Raw genomic sequence first — 19952 nt, 5'->3', positions numbered from 1 at the left:
CCATAGAGAGTTGGGAGTTTTTCCTTATAATTTGACGTGTAATAGAGTTAAGACAGATCCGTCTCTTTTATCTACAAAATGTCTCTAAACTACTGAAATGCTCCTTCCAAAAGGGTGAATAATCCCATCTCTGCTTGGGGTGTATTTCCTAATTCATTCCAGTCAGTTTCCTGTTTATACTCTCAATGATCTTAAAATGTCTTTGCACATTTTTTAAAGTTGCGTAATACTAATTGTTCCATCGTTTTCTGAAGAAAAAAATAGTCATCTTCCTTTTCTCCTCCACTGTCAGGGAAGTATAAAGGATACTAACTAACTAAAGGATGTAACATCGGAAAAACTCTTTACCACAAAGGCATTTTCTCAGATGATTATGTAATATGCAAAAGACTGAGGCATTTCTTTGAAGAGGCTAAGTTTTTCATAAAAATGAAGTGCTACAAAGCTTGGAATAGCTGTCAGAAAGTTTAAAAAAATTAGTATTAATGATCAAATGTTATGTTTCCAATCAATGGATCAATTAACATAATAGAATTATAACCTTAGAACTAGAAGAGACTTAGAGATCATCAAATAAAGTATCTCATTTTTTCTTCTGAAATATTATTTCCATCACTGTGTGATATGAAAATATTCCATGTGACAGATGTAACATAATCACATCCTTACCATTGGCATTTTAGTTGCTTCTAGGTATTATCTATTATAACTAATACTACAGTAAACATCTTTATATACTAATTTTTGACCAGATCCTTGACCATTTCTAAGGTTTAGATTGTTAAAAATCAATTTCTGTGCACACTGTTATTTATGTGTCCAACAATTTCCTTTTGGATTTACTTTTCTTTTGCTCAAATACATTCTTTACTAGTTCTTTCAGTAAGAATCTATGGGGGAGTGGTAAATATTTGCATATCAGAAATATTATCTCACCCTTTAATTTTGAATGATACTTTAGCTAGGTCATGTATTTAAGTTGACAGCTATTTTCCTTCATGACTTGGAAATGCTCCATTATCTTTTGGCATCTAGCTTTGCTGATAAAAATCTGCTGATGGTCTAACTATCATTATTTAGTAGATATTTCTCTCGTTGTTCTCAGGTAGCTATTGAGATTTTTCTTTTTGACTTTTGTTTTCAACAGTTTTAATATAAGGTGTCTGGTGTGAGTTTATTTTTACTAGGTTTGGCATTCAATGTGTATTCACACTCTGAGGACTCCTGTCTTTCTTCATTTCTGCAAACTCTCAACCATTCCCTTCAAGTTTTGTTTATTCACTATGTTTTCTATTCTTTTTGTTTGGAATTGCTATAGACATATGTGGTGGACTCTAATAAAGCTAGCATCTATCTTCTTTTTCATATTTGTTATCTCAGTGTGTCTCTATGTGGCTTTCTGTGTGAATTATTTAGCATATTTCGATTCACTAATTACTTCCAACTGTGACCAGTCAAAAGTTATTTCTTGTGTTGATATTGTTTCAATGATTATTCATTGGATGAAGGTGGTCAAAAGGTACAAGCTTCCAGTGATAGGAAAAATAAGTCCTGGGGCTGTAATGTACAGCATGGTGGCTATAGCTAATAATACTGTATTGTATATTTGAAAGTTGCTAAAAGAGTAGATCTTAAAAGTGCTCATTACAAGAAAAAAATTGTAACAATGTGTGGTGATGGATGTTAACTAAACTTATTGTGGTGATCATTTCACAATATATGCATATGTTGAATCATTATGTTGTACATCTGAAACTAATATAGTATGTCAATTATATCTCATTAATAAAAAAATGGTTATACATTTTATTTTAAAGATTTCTAATAGGTTCTGTTTACATCCACCAGTTTCTGTTTTATTTCTTCCTCTTTAATAATTGATTATTCTTTTTAAAAGGATGTTATTATTCTTTTATCATTGTAAATATCATAAGCATACTTATTTTAGTATTATCTATGTCATATATAATGTAATTATAGTATTCTAATTATTACATTTTAAATTTATAAATTTGTTTAAATAGATAACACATTTATATGGTTCAAAACTCAAAAGGTACAAAGTATATTCAGTGAAGTCTCCTTCTCACCCCATCTATAGCCACCCAGTTCCTCTTCCTGAAGGCAAATGAATTACAAATTTCCTTCCAGAAATAAGCTACACATATTAAAGCAAATACAAACATACTTACTTTAGAGCTATTTTCAGTTAGAACTATTATTTTTATTTCATTATTTTATTCCCGGAGTATTGACTTTTGTCTTAGTCCATTCGGGCTGCTATAACAAAAATACCTTAGACTGGGCAGCTTATAAACAACAGAAATTCCTCACAGTTCTGAAGCCTGGAAGTCTAAGATCAGGGTACCAGCATGGTCAACTTCTGGTGAGGGCCCGTTTCTGGTTTGCAGACTGCCAACTTTTTATTGTATCATCATGTGGCAGAGAGAGAAAGAGAGGAAGCAAGTTCTCTCATGACTTTTACAATGGTTCTAATCCTATTTTAATCCTAAATATCTCTTCTAATCATAATTACCTTCCAAAAGTCCCACCTCATAATACCATCACAATGCGGGGAGTAGGGTTTTCATATATGAATTTGGAGGGACACAAACATTCAGTCCATAATAATTTTATAACAATCCCTTTCGGCATTATTTTTCCTTATGAGTTATGGAATTAAAGTTTTCAGGCTTAGGTAAATGAGTCTCTGTCTCTCTCTCTCTCTCTCTTTCTCTCTTTCCCTCTCTCTCTGCCTCTGCCTCTCTCTCTCTTTAAATTCTAACTTCCCCTTCTCCAGTGGCTTTGTGGTTGCATCACACTGGCCTCTCAGGGTGGTAGCTCAGAATCAATATCTTGCACTGGTGGCTTGTGACTCCTTTCCTCTGCAAATATTGGGGATATTAGAGGCTGCGTGATGGAGCAATGGGTGACTTGGGACAGGTCCAGCCTATGCAGTTGGGATTTACTTCCTCCAAGCTTCCTAGATATGAGCCACTCATAAGCCTTAAGCCGTGAAGCACCGCGCAGCTTTTCAGCCTCTTTTAATGGGCTGGGAAGTCCATCCCCAGCCTCTGCTATCAAGCAGTGAGGCGAACTTTTGCCTCCCAACCTCTCTTAATGCCTCCTGCTGACCTTTTAGCCTCAGGATCGGGTGCCCTGCAAGACCTCAGGCCCTGCATTTTCTTACAGAAAGAGGATTATCTTGTTTGTGAGCATCATTTTTAGAATTCTTTTTATCACTTATTGTGACACTGCTATGCATTCAGAGTGGTGGCCTGAGGAGAGATGTGCTCAAAGCCTGAAAACACAGCATCGCTTTCACTGGAAGTCAACATTCTTGTTTCACAGATGAGGAAATTGATGTGTAGAGAGATTAGGTGAACTTTCCCTAGAAAAAGTTAGAATTAGAACTAAATACTGGGCTACTAGTCTCATAGTCAAAGCTCTCTCCATTGCGCAATAATGTTATACATTTCTGATCAATGCTGGGCACTGTCCTAGGAGATGCATGCTTGTATAGTCATAGAGCAGAGCCCAGTGTTGGAGGAGGTCTAAAACATGATTTTCTGATCTTACCAGAAGTTGCCACCTCACTGGAGGTGACAGAAACAAATATATAAAACAACTACAGAAGAATTAGAATCAGACTATGGCGTATTAATTAAATAAAGATAGAAATTGGAGGAAAGAGACATTAGTGGAGAGAATTGGAGCACACTCTATGGAAAAGTTGGAATTTAAGCAGACCCTTAAAGAAAGGGTAGATTTTAATTGGTCTGGGGCAAGAGGGATGAGATGGAAGGAGGGAAAAAGAGAGGAGAGACTAGACAAAGGTAAAGAAGAGAGAATGGGCAGCTGTGAAAGCACTGCAGCAAGAGGGTGGAGGTGGCAGAGGAGAGCAGAGCGACCCTCTGGGAAAGGAGCCCGGGAGGGGCTGAGATGTCCTAATGAGGTGTCTTCGAGCGGTGGAAAGAAACAGGATTCAGAGGACCGATGAAGAGGGACGGTTCGCAGTCACGATTAGTTCCTCTAACGCTCAGGGGAGAAAAGAGAGAAAGTCCGTGAGGGAACAGAAGCAGGACTTTATCAGCCAGGTTGTGATTGCTTGTATTGATAATTAGAAACTCATATTATCCTAAAATTCTCATAGAAGTATCCATGACTCTAAGTATTCTCACACGAACAAAACAAAAATAGGGTGACTACTGCTATTTTGGAAACATAAAATTTCAGAATTTATAAAGAAATAAGGAATCAAGAAGCAGAACTAAATCCAGTGGGTCGAGTAGTAGAGCCTCTGGAGTTGTTTTTATACCAAGTCTTGTCTGGGTTCGATTAGAAAGTCTGTTACTTGGGCGACTATTAAGTCCACTCAAACCGCTGGATTTTATAGGATTTGGGGCCGAGTTGATCAGATATTGCAATTTTGATATTGCAATATCCGAAAATAAAGCTAGGTACTCACACCAGTTTTACTGAATTTTATACAAAAATGAATGATTGAAATCTGTCATTTTGTTTTAGGCTACATTATGCAGCAAATGTGATTACATTTTCTTGTTTTTGTTTTAGTATCGTGTGGACTCAATAAAAGAATGTATTAAACACTGCCTCATCCCTAATTATGCTTCTATGAAACTAGGTAGAGAGATGTGAAAAAGGAAGGGTTAGATTAGAAAACGTGCAGAGGATTCTTGGACCAACACCACCAACAGCATCACCACTGACATCACCACCAGCACCACCACCATCATCAACACCACCAAACATTCTTAAGCACAGAGGACGTGCTAGATATACAAAGGGTTGTAGGACACAAGTCCTTGATATCAATAATTTTATAATCCACTTTAAAAAAAAAGTAGCCTTAAATATAAAAATGATACTTCACGGAGGCATAAATGCCAAATGAGCAGCACAGTGAATAACTGGGATCATAATTCAAGGGAGAGAATGGGGTCTGAGGACCTAACAAATTGAAAAAGGCTTTATTCATTCTTAGTGAGGTTTTTTTCCCAGTTTTATTGAGATATAATTAACATATAACATTGTGTAAAATTAAGCTGCACAATGTGATGATTTGATACCTACAAATATTGTGAAATGTTTACCACACTAAGGTAGTTAACATATCCTTCGCCTCACATAATTATCCTTCAGTTGTTGTTATGGTAAGAACACTCAAGATCTACTCTCTTAGCAGCTTTCAAGTATGTAGTATGATATTGTTAACTTTAGTCACCCTGCTATACGTTAGATCCCCAGAACTTATTCATCTTATAACTGGAAGTTTGTACCTATTGACCACATCTCCCTATTTCTCCCACTCCCAGACCCGGCAACCACCATTCTACTCTGTTTCTATGAGTCTGGCTGTTTGCGATCCCACATATAGGTGAGATCATGTAATATTTATCTTTCTCTGTCAACTTATTTCACTTAACATAATGCCCTCAAGGTCCATTCATGTTGTCTCAAATGGCAAGATTTCTTTCTTTCTCATGGCTGAGGAATTTTCCATTGTTCTCCTTTATCTTCTTTATCCATTCATCTTCTTTATCCTTTCATCCTTTGATGGGGCATTTAGGTTGTTTCTGTATCTTGGCTGTTGTGAATGATGCTGCAATAAACATGGGAGTGCAGATATCTCTCTGAGATCCTGATTCATTTCCTTTGGGTAGACACCCAGAAGTGGAATTGCTGGATCATATGGTAGTTCTATTTTAAATTTTTTGAGGAAACTCCATGCTGTTTTCTATCATGGCTGTACCAATTTTCATTCCAACCAACAATGCACAAGGGTTCCCTTTTCTCCACATGCTGACCAACACTTGTTATTTCCTATCTTTCTGATCATGGCCATTCTAACAGGTATGAGATGATATCTCATTGTGGCTTTGATTTGCATTTCCTTGATGATTAATGATGTTGAGGACCTTTTGATGTACCTGTTGTTCATTTGTATGTCATCTTTGGAAAAATGTCTATTTGCGTCTTCTGCCCATTTTTTGATAGGATTGTTTGTTTTTGATATTGAGTTGTATGAGTTCCTAACATGTTTTGGATATTAACCCCTTATCAGATAGATGGTTTGCAAATATTTTCTCCCATTCCATAGGTTGCCTTTTCATTTTGTTGTTTGTTAATTGTTTCCTGTGCAGAAGCTTTTTAGTTTGATGTAGTCGCATTTACTGATATTTACTTTTGTTGCTTGTGCTTTTGGTGTCATATCCAAAAAAATTATTACCAAGACCAATGTCAAGGAGCTTTTTCCCTCTTCTCTTCTAGGAGTTTTATGGCTTCTGGTCTTACACTGAAGTTTTTAATCTATTTCAAGTTAATTTTTGTGAGTAGTGTAAGATAGGGATACCATTTCATTCGTGTGCATGTGGTGAGCCAGTTTCCCCAACACCATTTATTGAAGAGACTATCCTTTCCCCATTGAGTATTCTTGACTCCCTTGTTAAATATTAGTTGACCATATGTGCGAAGGTTTATTCCTAGGCTATCAGTTGTGTTCCATTGATCTATGTGTCTCTTTTTATGCCTGTACCATACTGTTTTGATTGCTACAGCTTTATATTTTGAAACCAGGAAATGTGATTCCTCCAGCTTTGTTCTTCTTTCTTAGAATTGCTTTAGCTATTTGGGGGTCTTTTGTTGTCCCATACTAATTTTAGGATTTTGTTTTTTCTATTTCTATGAAAAATGCCATTGGAATCTTGATAGGGATTGCATTTTATCTATAGATGGCTTTGGGTAGTATGGACATTTTAGCAATATAAATTCTGTTCATCTGTGAATGTGGAATATCTTTCATTTATTTGTGTCTTCTTCAGTTTCTTTCATCAAAGTCTTATAGTTTTCATTATACAGATCTTTCACTTCCTTGGTTAAATTTATTCCTAAGCATTTTATTGGTTTTTGGATTTTGGTTTTTTTTTAAAGATTGGCACCTGAGCTAACAACTGTTGCCAATCTTCTCTTTTTTTTTTTTTTCTGCTTCATCTCCCCAAATCCCTCCCATACACAGTTGTATATCTTAGTTGCAGGTCCTTCTAGTTGTGGCATCTGGGGCGCCGCCTCAGTGTGGCCTGATGAGCGGTGCCACGTCTGTGCCCAGGATCCAAACTGGCGAAACCCTGGACCGCCGCCGCGGAGCACGCAAACTTAACCACTCGGCCACAGGGCTGGCCCCAGCATTTTATTGTCTTTGATGCTATTGTAAATGGGAGTTTTATTTATTTGTCTCTCAGATATTTCATTGTTAGTGCATAGAAATGCTGTACACTTTGGTGTTCTGTATGTTGATTTTGTATCCTTCAATTTTACTGAATTCATTTATTAGTTCTAACAGCTTTTCGGTGGAGTCTTTAGGATTTTCTATATATATCAGATTGTATCATCTGCAAACAGAGACAGTGTTGCTTCTTCTTTTCTGATGTGGAATGAATGAACAGACATCTTTGGCACAGAGCACAGCTCTCAGGGGTTCCATCACACCTCTCCCCGCCCCACCAAACATATACAGCATGGGCTCTGCTAAGAGACTTCTGCCTTCTGGCAGCCCTCCTTCATTACTCAGTTCCCTTTTGGTTTTCCAGCAGAGGCCTAAGGCCAGTTACCTTCCTTGGCTATTGCTATAGGCTGAATGTTTGTGTTTCTCCAAAATTTATATGTTGAAATTAAACCCCAATGTGTTGGTATTTGGAGGTGGGGCTTTTGGGAGGTGATTAGGTCATAAGGCAGCATCCTCATGAACAAGATTAGTGCCCTTATAGAACTCCAAAGACCTTCCTTCCCCCTTCCACCATTTGAGGACACAGGAAAAGACAGCTATGTCTGAACCAGGAAGTGGGCTCTCATAAGACACTGAATCTGCCAAGGCCTTGACTTTGGACTTCTCAGCCTCTAAAATTGTGAGAAATAAATGTCTGTTTTATAAGCTACCTAGTCTATGGTATTTTTGTTACAGTAGCCAGAATAGACTAAGACAGTCATCCATCAACAAACCCACCAGCACCTAAATTGTAGGATCTGAGGCTCAAACTTATTGAGAATGTCTTTGAGCGAACTCACCCCTTATCTCAAACAGACTCACCTTTCCACTCAAAGATCTCCACCAGCCCTTTCTTTGCTTGTTTGGAAAAGTCTTTGCCAGTCTAAGGTTCTGATCAGGCAGGAAACCTAAGAGCTTCTGATAGAGTCTCAGCCATATGCCATGACTCAAAGCTTGCTGGTGCTCATGGCTAGTAGCTGCCTTCTGTGCATCTGAACAGACAAATTACCTTAAAATAGTAAAACTTCCCTCCCCTGTTAATCCCCTCAGTCATGTCCAGATAGACACTGAAGGGGATGAAGACTCTTGGCTGAGAATTTATATAGCCATTGCTGGAGCAATAGCCTCAGAGGTGTTCTTCCTATAGCTAAAGGAAGAGTCATGAATTAAGCAGATATAGGTCAGCCTTGAGCCTAGTTTCTACTTCAGGAAGTTCCAGAAAGGGCTCTATTTAGAAACAGGAGATTAAAATTGGACCACATGTACATTGCTAGTGGGAATGTAAAATGATGCAGCCATGTGGAAGCCAGTTTGGCAGTTCCTCAAAAAGATAAATGTAGAATTACCATGTGACCCAGCAGTTCCACTCCTAAGTATATACACAAAAGAACTGAAAACAAAGACTCAGATGCTTGTGTGGTAATGTTTATTGCATCATTATTCACAATAACCAAAAGGTGGAAACAAAGCAAGTGTCCGGCAACAGATGAATGGATAAACTAAATGTAGAATATCCATATAAAGGAATATTATTCGTCCATAAAAAGGGATGAAGTTCTGATACATGCCACAACATGGATGAATCCTGAAAGCATTATTCTAAAGACAAAAGGACAAACATTATATGAACTATCCGGAATGGGCAAATTAGACAGAAAGTAGATTAGAGGTTAGCAGGGGCTAGGGAGAGGGGAAATGGGGAGTTATGGTTTAATGAGTCCAGAGTTTCTATTTGGAATGATGAATAAGTTTTGGACATAGATAGCGTTGATGGTTGCACAAGATTGTGAATGTAATTAATACCACTGAATGGTACACTTAAAAATGGTTAAAATGGCAAATTTTATCTCATATATATATATCCTACTATAATTTTTTAAAAGTGTTAATAAATGGTAGTAGAATAGAATGCATTTGTGACCTATAGAGCAATATTTCTCAAACCAAATATAAAAAGCATCACAATAAATAAATATAAAATAAATCCAACTATGTTAAAACCCAGGAGATTAAGAAGAGGAATTAACGTTCTGCAGAACCATGTGATGGCCTGGAGATAGAGACTTTTTTTTTTCCTTCTTGTGGGTTTAGACTGTCTGAACCCTGTAAATGAATTTTTGTCCTTTGAAGGGTCTGTGTGTACACAGCTCAACATTGGGACAATGAGGAGAAGTTTGCATGCCTGTCTTGCTCCATGCTGCCTTCTGGGCTCTGCAAGCTCCCATCAGGTGTTACCCCAGACTTCATGCCCCAGACCTGGAGAGATGTCCTGCTGGATGTGGCCGTGGATCCCACATCGGAACCAAACCTGGGGGAGGGGGCCTAGGTTCCCGAAAGGTGCACGAAAATTGGCCCTAATTAACACCCCAGCTCCCCACTTCCGAGATGTACAAGCACAGACACATTGCTTAACTTCTCTCTGCCTCAGTTTCTTCATCTCTAAGACGGGTATCAGGGGAGTACCTACTTCATACGGTTCTGATGAGGATTAAATTATGTAAGGTATGGAAAGCACCTAGAAGTACTTGGCCTATAGAAAACACTTAGTAAATGGTAGTTATTGATATTAAGGATCTGTATGTTTGAGATGAGTGACACCTGTGGGAAGGGGAATCAGGTCAGGACCAGGGTGTGCCCGTGAGGGGAACCTCTGTGAATGTTGGGGTTCCTTGGGTTGTGAACAGCTCTACATACACCATGCTACACTGTCATTTTTCTCAATTGCCTGTAACACTTCATTAACCTGAAATTCCTGCACGGTCTACTATAAGACAGGAATATTACGGAGAATAAAGTGTCAGGACAGTAAAGGAAAGTGGGGCCTGCCCCTGTCCCAGGAAGAAGCAGTCCCCCCTCTCATGGGGATCGTGTCAGAGTTCCAGAGTCCATGGTGGAGCCGGCAGAGGGGCCCCCGATACTCAGGAGCATAGGAGAAGACCTCAGTGGTCCCGGATTCACTAGAAGAAACTGTTAGAAGGGGAAGGGATGGAGTGGGGAGCAGATGCTTGGGTTACCTGGGAAACATTTTCTCCAGATTTCTTCTGCATTCCGATTGGCCTGGCCGTGTGAGCTCACAGAGCACTTAAAGAGCAAACCCCAGCCCAGGATGAGTGTTCTGGTCTTCTCTGTGCAATGAATAAAAAGTGATTATTGGCAACTCCTACTTTCATGCGAACTCACCAGGGCATCCAAGAACTACAGAGGACTGGTGGTGTGGATTCCATGAGGATCTTGCCCTTCTCTCTCCTTCTCCTCCTCCCCCTCATCCCAGTTTAGAGAAGTAGTTTGTCTGTCAAACCATCAGGTAGAACATTTCAAAGGTCGTAACACAAAAACAATTACGACTGCATCTTTGTTTCCAGCTGCAGGTTTATTTCCAGGTCAAAATCTATTTGTAGAAGTCATAGGACTGTGACAGATGCCACTCAGCAGAAAGCCCACAAGAAGAGCACAGAGGGGTGGCCTCAGCTGTCCAGCCTCCCTGGTGACTGGGGGAGGACAAGCAGAGCAGATCCAGCAGGTTAGCTGAGTCTTTGGGGGGGACAGGAAAGCCCAGGGTCAAGGGGAAACTAACACGGACACTGTATGGGGGGCTTTCAGTGAGGTGGGAATACACCATGCCACTAGAAGGAGACTCTAGGGTCCCTCCCCTTGCCCAAAAATATCACACCACTTGTTAGAAAAGTTTGCCTACTGCGTCCCCAACAGCAAAGCACAGATAGAATTTTACCAGCAGGCGCACAGAAACACCCTAAGAGCAAAAAGGCAGAGCAGCCTGGGGATTATGGGTTGATCTTCAATCCAAGACACAAAGCCAGCTCAGACTTCTGAATTTTTCCATCCTTGTTCACATCACAGTGACGCAGAAGAATCTCCCGGAACTTATCGAGGTCCACCCCGCTGATGCTGGGCTGAGGACAAGAAAAATAACACGTCAATAGGCTAGCCAATGGCAGTCCCACTCTTTAATGCCACCCCCCTCTCTGTGCCCCATGCTCACTAAGCTTAGGGGACATCCTGCCTTCCGAGAAAGCCTCCGTGGAGACAGGCATGGGGAAGGGGTTCTACCCGCTCATCCCACCAAACGTCGCCAAGGGCGAGTTTCCTGCCGACAGGTTTGTTGCTCAACACGGCTCTTCAGGCAAAAGAACTTGTATTCCCACATCGCTTCTCTGTAGTTCTTACAGAAAGCTTTCCTTTTTAGCAACCATAATAAAGATATTTTGCCTTAGAGCAGAGATTGTCACCACAAATTCTGACTTGCTACACTGATGAGAGAAGACACATTTTATGATCTTCCCGTGGGAGATTTTTGTGCCTCTCGTTTTCAAAAGTGTTATAATGAATGAAAATCTAACTGAAACATTAAATTGTTGAGCGAGGGACGTGGGATTCATTCCAGGGGATATTATAGAGGCTAAGAAGGAAGGGTGATACATGTCAGCTGGGAAAATATTTTTAAACTCAAGTCATGCAAAAGTGAGTGGTGCCTGAACTAAGTGATCCTCCATAGGTTATTTCATTTTATCCTCACAATAACTTTGGGAGGTAAATGATCACTCTTCATTTACAAATTGAAAAACCTAGGCTCAGAGAGACCTGAAACATCCTGCCACATTAGAAAGGTGCGACAGCATTTTTGATCCCAGTCTTCCATGTTCAGTTAAGGGCTGGTTTCCGCAGTTGGCGCTGTTGTCATGGAGAAGGGGCTGGCCTGATGAAGCCGTACGAATGGTGATGAATGTAACTTAAAAAGTCAGTGTCCAGAGAGAAAGGAAAAGGAGCTAATCAGATTTCCAAACCCCTTGATTACTGGACTAGTTATGAGTGAGCTGAGGAGGCAGCTGTCTGCAGGGTTTGATCTCAGGAAACTGGGAAGCATTTCCCAGCACCCAACCCCACCCCAAGGTTTCTCACTTCCAAAGAAAACAACCTGTCATTCTTCAACTGGACAGCCATATTAAGACAAGTTAATTTGTACTGTCCCACAGGGTAAATGACTGACACCAAATCTGTCCCTGTTGGCAGGATTTAACAGAGAGAAGGAGGGAGGAGAGCAGCAGGAGCTGGGAGCCAGATGGCAGAGCAAGAAGAATAAACACCAAAGTCGGGCAGGGTTCTGGGAGATAGCAGGAGGTGAAAGAGTCCTGGGGCCAGAAGCTAAACTTGATCAGCTTCACTCCTCTGTTGAGGGTCCTTCAATGACTGGACAAAGAGGCTGAGAGGGAACACATTGTCAGTAGGTTCCCTTTGTTGGGGTTCACAAAGGACAGCTCCCTGGGTGTCAGTGCCAAGCAGTTATAGGTGTGGCCCAAGGAAATATGGCTTAGAGTTCCAGAAAACAGCAGGCTACCGTCTGTGGCTCCGTATTGGGAGCTCATTTATTGTACAGTAACAAGATGAGGATGTTTGTTTTTCAGCATCCTCAACCACTTTTACTACCTTCTTTCTGCAGTTAGTGGCACCCTGCTTCAGAACCCTCTTAACAAGTCCCCGCTGTTAGAAAAGGCTCAGGTAGTAGTTGTTTACATATTAGCATAAATTAATTTCCCAATATATTTACCTCTTTCAACCTATTCTAAGCCTTTTTTCTAATCTGTTAACTACAAAAGGAATTATTCCCTTCAAGTGAGTGGAAATATTTTTGGTGTGTGAATGTGTGTGTGGGCAAGGTAGCAGGGGTAAGTGGAACATGTAGGTATGAATGTAGGTGAATGTAAGGGATGTTTATTTGGACCTTTTGAGTTATGTTTTTAACGCTCAACAATTCACTAGGAGTCAGGAGAACTGAATGCCACTGCTCAAAAATGCTTGAATCACAGAATACAAATCACCTGAAACTACTGAGGCCCTCAGTTTTAATAGCAAGTCACCAACATAAATGCATACAATTCTCTGATCTAAGGCCTCTACACGCATTAATTCTACTTAAACAACCATATGAGGCTGTATCTACTATCATCTTTAATTTACAGATGAGCAAACTAAAGCACAGAGAGGCCAATTAACCTGTCCACTGTCACACAGCTGGTACATGTCAGAACCAGGATACAAACTCAGGCAGGCAGTCCCCAAAAGACATCTCTCTATCACTACACTGTATCATACCCTTTCATGTAAAAATACATTTTTTTTCTCATCCATCTCATGGGAGAGTGTGAGAATGGATCTGGGATAATTGGCTGAAAACTGCTTATCTGTCCCCCTTAAATCTGGCAATAGGGGGACCTCTGGGGCTGGATCTGTCCCCCCGGCACTTGCCTATAGTAAGTGCTCAATTCTATCTATGGAATTAGTGAGTGACTATCTCCCAAGGTAGTCTTTTGTCATATGCCTTCACTTTTCTACCCATTTCATTTCTCTTAAAATAATGAAAGCCAGTGTCCAGCCCCTCTCTTTACCAGCACTCCCCAAATCTCCATCCTAGATTCATCACGGTGACCCCAAGGCCCTGCACCACCTTCTCACCACTAGAGGAATGGCATTATTATAATCCACTTATGATGACTCTGTCAGTCACACTGTTTAATTAACCAGAACCTCATTCTCTAACTGTGCAAAATTACAACATGCTCTCTATCTCCACGTTGCTATTTATTGGCCACACTGGTGTCTGAATACACCAAGGTGACAGGCAGAGGCCAAGACATTATTGCTTAAGATGTTGGGCAGGTCTCTGCCAGCAAGCCTCTGCTTGTTTGTAAGAAATAATGATAATAAATGCCATATCCAGGGCCAGTTCTGTCCCAATTTTCTTCTAATTGTCACCTGCCATTGGATATTTTACAATGAAATGAGGGATTAGGTTGGTGTTCTCTTAGGACCATTTTGGTAAATAAACGGAAATGCCTGATCAGATATTGGGAAGTCTACTGGAGTGGTGGACACAGGTGGCTGTACTGTCATGTGAGGAGCTTCAGGAAGAACATCACCTGTTCCCACAGCTCCCAACGTTCTTTTTCTTTTTGAGGAAGATTAGCCCTGAGCTAGCATCCGCCACCAATCCTCCTCTTTTTGCTGAGGAAGACTGGCCCTGAGCTAACATCCGTGCCCATCTTCCTCTACTTTATATGTGGGATGCTGCCACAGCATGGCTTGATAAGCGCTGTGTAGGTCCACACCAGGGGTCTGAACCAGTGAACAGTAGGCTACTGAAGCAGAGCATGTGAACTTAACCATTATGCCACTGGGCCCAGCCCCACTCTCTACATTCTTTTGTTAGATATTCACTCTTTTGGATTACATTGCCTTCTCCTTGCCACCCATGGTCTCTTCTTAAAAGTTATCACCCAAGGGATGGCAGTACATTAAGTCATTAACATCAAAGTGAGAAAAAATGTACATACCAGACTGCTTTCTTCTTTAATAGACAAGTCTGGGTCAAAATGAAGTCATTGGCTATCTGGGCAGTGAGGGGAGGACAGGTGGGGCTGGCAGAAAGGACTTTGAAGAAGGAAATAGGGAAGCACACACTGCTCTTTCTTCAAAAGTTTGATAAAAGGTGACAGTGGGTGCCAGGCATTTTAAAGCGTGCACACCCCTTGACTTAGTAATTCTATTCCTGGGATAAGGCCAAAAAGATAAATATTTATGCACAAAGTTACTCATTACAGTATTATTTTGAATCACAAACATGAGGAACAATCTAAATTACTAGCAAAAGGACTGTTTAGGTAAATTATCATCTAACTACAGGTGGAATATTATACAGTCAGTCAAATGATGCCTGTTATTGGGAAATGCTTATTCACTGTAATGTCAACTGTATGCGAAACATACGCAGAAATGAAGTCAGTTAATAGGAGGTCTACTTGAGTGTAGAGATTATGCTTCTGGGTTTTTCCCCTCTACTTTCAAATTTCTCTATGATGTATGTATCATTTTTACATTTGTAAAAATGAACAGAAATTATAAACTTTGTGCTAAGAGTTTGTAGCTCTTTCAAGGGGCCTTAGATTAGATCCAGTCCTTTAGGTTAAGTCCTGTCACCTCTTGTCAACAACAGAAGGAAGCAGATGGGGCATCTAGCAGGGAAAAGAGAGAACTTTGGGGAGGCCTGGAGGCAGGAACTCTCATGGAATCCAGGCATACGTCCTGGTCATCTACAGCATCCCATTTATTTGGCTTCCAGTATTGTTCACATTTCTATTTCTTGGTGGGTGCTGGGAGTCTTGAATGTCTTGCCTTTCCACTTTCTGGTTTGGGCTGTACATTCTTATGTTGATTTTCTTGCTGTGCTGTTTGAGCCACAGGCTCTGAAAAAGCTTTGCACAGAAATTATGGTGTCTGCTCCCTCAGGGACTTGCTATCTCATCACGCTGACTGAGGACAGCCTTGGGTACCATTTTCCAGAGGTTAGGGAAAGGGATGTTCTGGTAACCAAATAATTCTTGTAATACAAAGTCAACAAATGCGTCATACAAGGTTGTGCAAGAATTAAAAGGCTATGAAATAAGCCTACAGGAAGGTTATTATTGCAAACATCAGGGATCCTGACCAGGACCGTACACTTAGAAACTGGGCCGGCTCCCTGCTGACCCCATGGTATGCTCTGATAGTTGCTTTTAAAATAAATTCTAGATATTGGTTTGTTTATTTGTCCCATGGCCCTTTTTTATGAAATGAAAATAAAGAAAAAAATCAGAGGAGATGACTAATTTATGAAGCTATGAAATGTCAGATTCACACGATGGTTACCTCTTGACTACATTCTTCAAATTGTAAGGTGACTTTTTTTTTTTGAGCAACCTGGAAGACTAGGAAAGATCCGGTCAAGGTATGTACCCACAATTATCTGGCTTCAGAGGAGAACATTAATAGTTAACTCCTGTGTACCTACGTTTTAGCTCAACAAATCAGCTCCCTATAAACTGCTTTTGTATTAGCAATCACAGTCTGACACAATTCTTAGAAACCAGCTGTCTCAAATTGTCTGCTACTTACACCGAGAGATGCCCTTTTTTTGCTCCACTAGCTCCCTAGAAATAGAGGGGCAAGGTCCAAAGTGGTGGGGAGCCTCTGGATTCCCCTGGAGGTGTATGAGTCTGTCAAAGAATGAGGCAGACTCTTGCTTCCAATTCTTGTTTTTGAATGGTCTAGAATTTTTCCCTTCTCTTCAATTTTCTCTGGAAAAATGTCTTCTCCACTCTGTTGCTGATTTAGGTTTTACTTCCATCCTCTCCCGTTAACCTTTGGAAGCCATTGCCAAACTCAGCGATGATGAAAGGCAATTGAAAGGGTCTGTCAGGATCTGAAGCACCTGGGCTCTGCACTGGCAATCGGCAGCTCTGGCTCCACAGTGTGGAAGAAGCCGTACCCCTCTGAGAAACAGGCTCACCATCTCATTGATTCTATCAAAAGCAAATTAAGATTCCAGTTTGGCAAGGCCTTCTGCTGTGCAGTTTTAATGTCCTACATGTAATTGCTCATTTTCTGTTACAGAAGTCACTCTGGCATTAAACAGATAATGAGTAAAATGGCATTTCCCTTAGCAATCAATGTAAAAGGCGATACCACACCAAAACCCGTCAACTATTCTGGCTCTGCAAATGCCGGTGAAATCTCCAACAGGAGCAACGCATGAAGGGGACAGAAAAGAGGCAAGCGACCACTTGGGATGGGAATAACAAGAATTAGGAGGCAAAGAAGACACCTCAGTCATCATCCTGATTAGACGTCAGAAAAAATCTCATCCGTGCCTGCTCAATTGCATATGTGAACTTCCTGGAGATTCATACAAAACTCGGTGTCTGGGCATTCTTCTGCTACAAAACTCCATAGTTCTAATCAGATTTTTGAAGGAGTCTGGGACTCCAAAAGCAGTTAATCATTGCTACTCTAATTTGTTGCCATCTGGGCCAATCAGGACGCAATTATTGTGTCCTGTACGAACCTCAAAAACTCCCTAAGGAGATGAGACTACTAAATTCAGTGTCTACACAGGCCCATAGAAAAACTCCCAGAGAGGAGTTGGAAAGTATCTGTCTAACTGGGTCATGCAGCCAGTCTACACAGTTTATCGGGACCTCAAAGGACATTGCTTTTTTAAACATTGTTTACCCTACATGAAACTGCTCTGTGATGTAGCTGTAATCTAAATTGCATCAGTCCCAACCACAGTAATGCCTTGATAGATAAAATAGCCATCTTAGGCTAGGTGTGAGAGCAACCCTTTGGTTAAAAAAAAAAAAAAAATTAGAATCCCAAGTATGGGACTTATTACATGAAATTAAAAGCTCTACTTGTTCTAACAAGCAAGTCCAGGGGAGAAGGGCTGTCTGCAGTCAAAAAATAAAGCAGTAACCAAAGAGGTGAATGACTTGTACACTGAACTATAAAACGTTGTTGAAAGAAATAGAAAAAGACACAAAGAAATGGAAAGATATTCCTTGCTCTTGGATTGGAAGAATTAACATAGTTAAAATGTCCATACTTCCTAAAGCAATCTACAGATTCAATGCAATCCCCATCAAAGTTCCAATGACATTTTTCACAGAAATAGAACAAAGAATCTTAAAATTTGTATGGAACAACAAAAGACCCCAAACAGCTGAAGCAATCCTGAGAAAAAAGAACAAAGTTAGATGTATCACACTCCTTGATTTCAAAATATACTACAAACCTACAGTAATCAAAACAGCACAGTACTGGCACAAAAACAGACACACCAATCAATGGAACAGAATCGAGAGCCCAGAAATAAACCCACATATCTGTGGATAGCTCATTTTTGTCAAGGGAGTCAAGAACGTATAATCTAGAAAGGAAGGTCTCTTCAATAAATGGTGTTGGGAAAACTGGACAGCCACATGCAAAAGAATGAAAGTTGACCATTATTTTATACCATACACAAAAACTAACTCAAAATAGATTAAAGACTTGAATGTGAGACCTGAAACCATGAAACTTCTAGAAGAAAACATAGGCAGTACACTCTTTGACATCAGTCTTAGCAGCATATTTTCAAGTACCATGTCTGACCAGGCAAGGGAAACTATAGAAAAAATAAACAAATAGGACTACATCAGACTAAAAGCGTTCTGCACAGCAAAGAAAACCGTTGACTAAATGAAAAGACATCCTAACAACTGGCAGAGGATATTTGCAAACCATATATCTGATAAGGGATTAAGATCCAAAATATAGAAAGAACTCATACATCTCAACAACAAAAAACTAACAACCCAATTAAAAAATGGGCAGAAGATCTGAACAGACATTTCTCCAAAGAAGGTATACAGATGACCAATAGGCACATGAAAAAATGTTCAACATCACTAATTATTAGAGAAATGCAAATCAAAACTACAATGAGATATCACCTCATGCCCATCAGAATGGCTATAATTAACAAGACAGAAAATAGCAAGTGTTAGAGAGGATGTGGAGAGAAGGGAACTCTCAGACACTGCCAATGGGAGTGCAAAGTGGTGCAGCCACTATGGGAAACAGTATGGAGATTCCTCAAAAAATTAAGAATAAAAATACCATATGATCCAACTATTCCACTGCTGGGTACTTATCTAAAGAATGTGAAAACATGAATGCGTAAAGATACATGCACCCTTATGTTCATTGCAGCTTTATTCACAATAGCCAAGACTTGGAAGCAACCTAGGTGCCCATCAAGGGATGAATGGATAAAGAAGATGTGGTGTATATACACAATGGAATACTACTCAACCATAAAAAAGGTTTAGATCTGGCCATCTGTGACAACATGGATGTAGCTTGATGGTATTATACTAAGTGAAATAAGTCAGGGAGAAAGTCAAATGTCGTATGATCTCACTCATAAATAGAAGATAAAAACAACAACAAACAAACACATAGAGACAGAGATTGGATTGGTGGTTACCAGAGGGGAAGGGGGGAGAGAAGAGGGAAAAAGGGGTGATTAGGCACATGTGTATGGTGATGGATTGTAATTAGTCTTTAGGTGGTGATCATGATGTAATCTACACAGGAATCGAAATATAATGATGTACACCCAAAATTTATATAATGTTGTAAAGCAATGTTACCACAATAAATAAATGAATAGAAAGAAAGTAGTAAGATATACAGTGACCCTGTGCTCCTTTGCTAAAATAGATGACTTTTAAATGGTAGGAACAAGAAGCTCCTATGGGGGCTTCACTTAATTGAAACTACAAATGCTTTTAAGAGAGAAAGGGAGATTTGTTGGGTTTCACAGAAACTCAAAGGTTGTCAAGTAGACTACATCCCTAGATTTTCTCTCCATCATTAATCTTCAGCCCTACTGATTCCCAAATGTAAACAACGGAATCAATCAAAATGGCAGCCCCAATTCATGATGGGAATAATCTACACAGCCTCGTGAAGTCACCTGGACAAGCTCCATCATGTCTTTGACAAATCCATCCACTTCTGGGCCTTCTAGGGCTCCAGTTTTACTCTGAAAGATAAAAGATCCACTCAACTAAATATCATTTTTTGAAGTCAACAGGCTAAAGAATAAATTGGGCAAATAGACCAAATCAACATTCTTTTGTGACTGCAAACAGGTTCAGAGATGACATGTTCCAACTTGTGTTCTCTGTGCAGGATGTGAATGTTTCACATAAATTAAAAGAATTCTTTGTAAATAACTCCCCCCATGTAACCAAATGGGAGGCAGTAGTTTTGAGGTCTTTGGCTCTTATAAACA

The 19952-nt window shown here is 40.0% G+C and overlaps 1 protein-coding gene and 1 pseudogene across 1 annotated transcript in view; one reads left to right on the top strand and one right to left on the bottom strand.

Annotated features, from left to right (window-relative positions):
* Window positions 1–19952, top strand: part of H2BC2P (H2B clustered histone 2, pseudogene) — a 74757-nt pseudogene that overhangs the window by 46826 nt on the left and 7979 nt on the right.
* Window positions 10634–19952, bottom strand: part of SCGN (secretagogin, EF-hand calcium binding protein) — a 45134-nt gene continuing 35815 nt past the window's right edge. The window contains exons 10-11 of the mRNA XM_001915843.4: window positions 19632–19700; window positions 10634–11193 (exon numbers count right to left, since the gene is read on the bottom strand). Coding sequence (XP_001915878.1) covers window positions 11065–11193; window positions 19632–19700 — 198 coding nt within the window. The 3' untranslated portion in view covers window positions 10634–11064. The remainder of the gene's footprint in view (window positions 11194–19631; window positions 19701–19952) is intronic.

Source organism: Equus caballus, chromosome 20 (genome assembly GCF_041296265.1).
Source record: "Equus caballus isolate H_3958 breed thoroughbred chromosome 20, TB-T2T, whole genome shotgun sequence".
Taxonomy (NCBI): domain Eukaryota; kingdom Metazoa; phylum Chordata; class Mammalia; order Perissodactyla; family Equidae; genus Equus; species Equus caballus.
The sequence above is the reverse complement of the archived record's forward strand: the minus strand, read 5'-3'. Positions and strand labels throughout refer to the sequence as shown.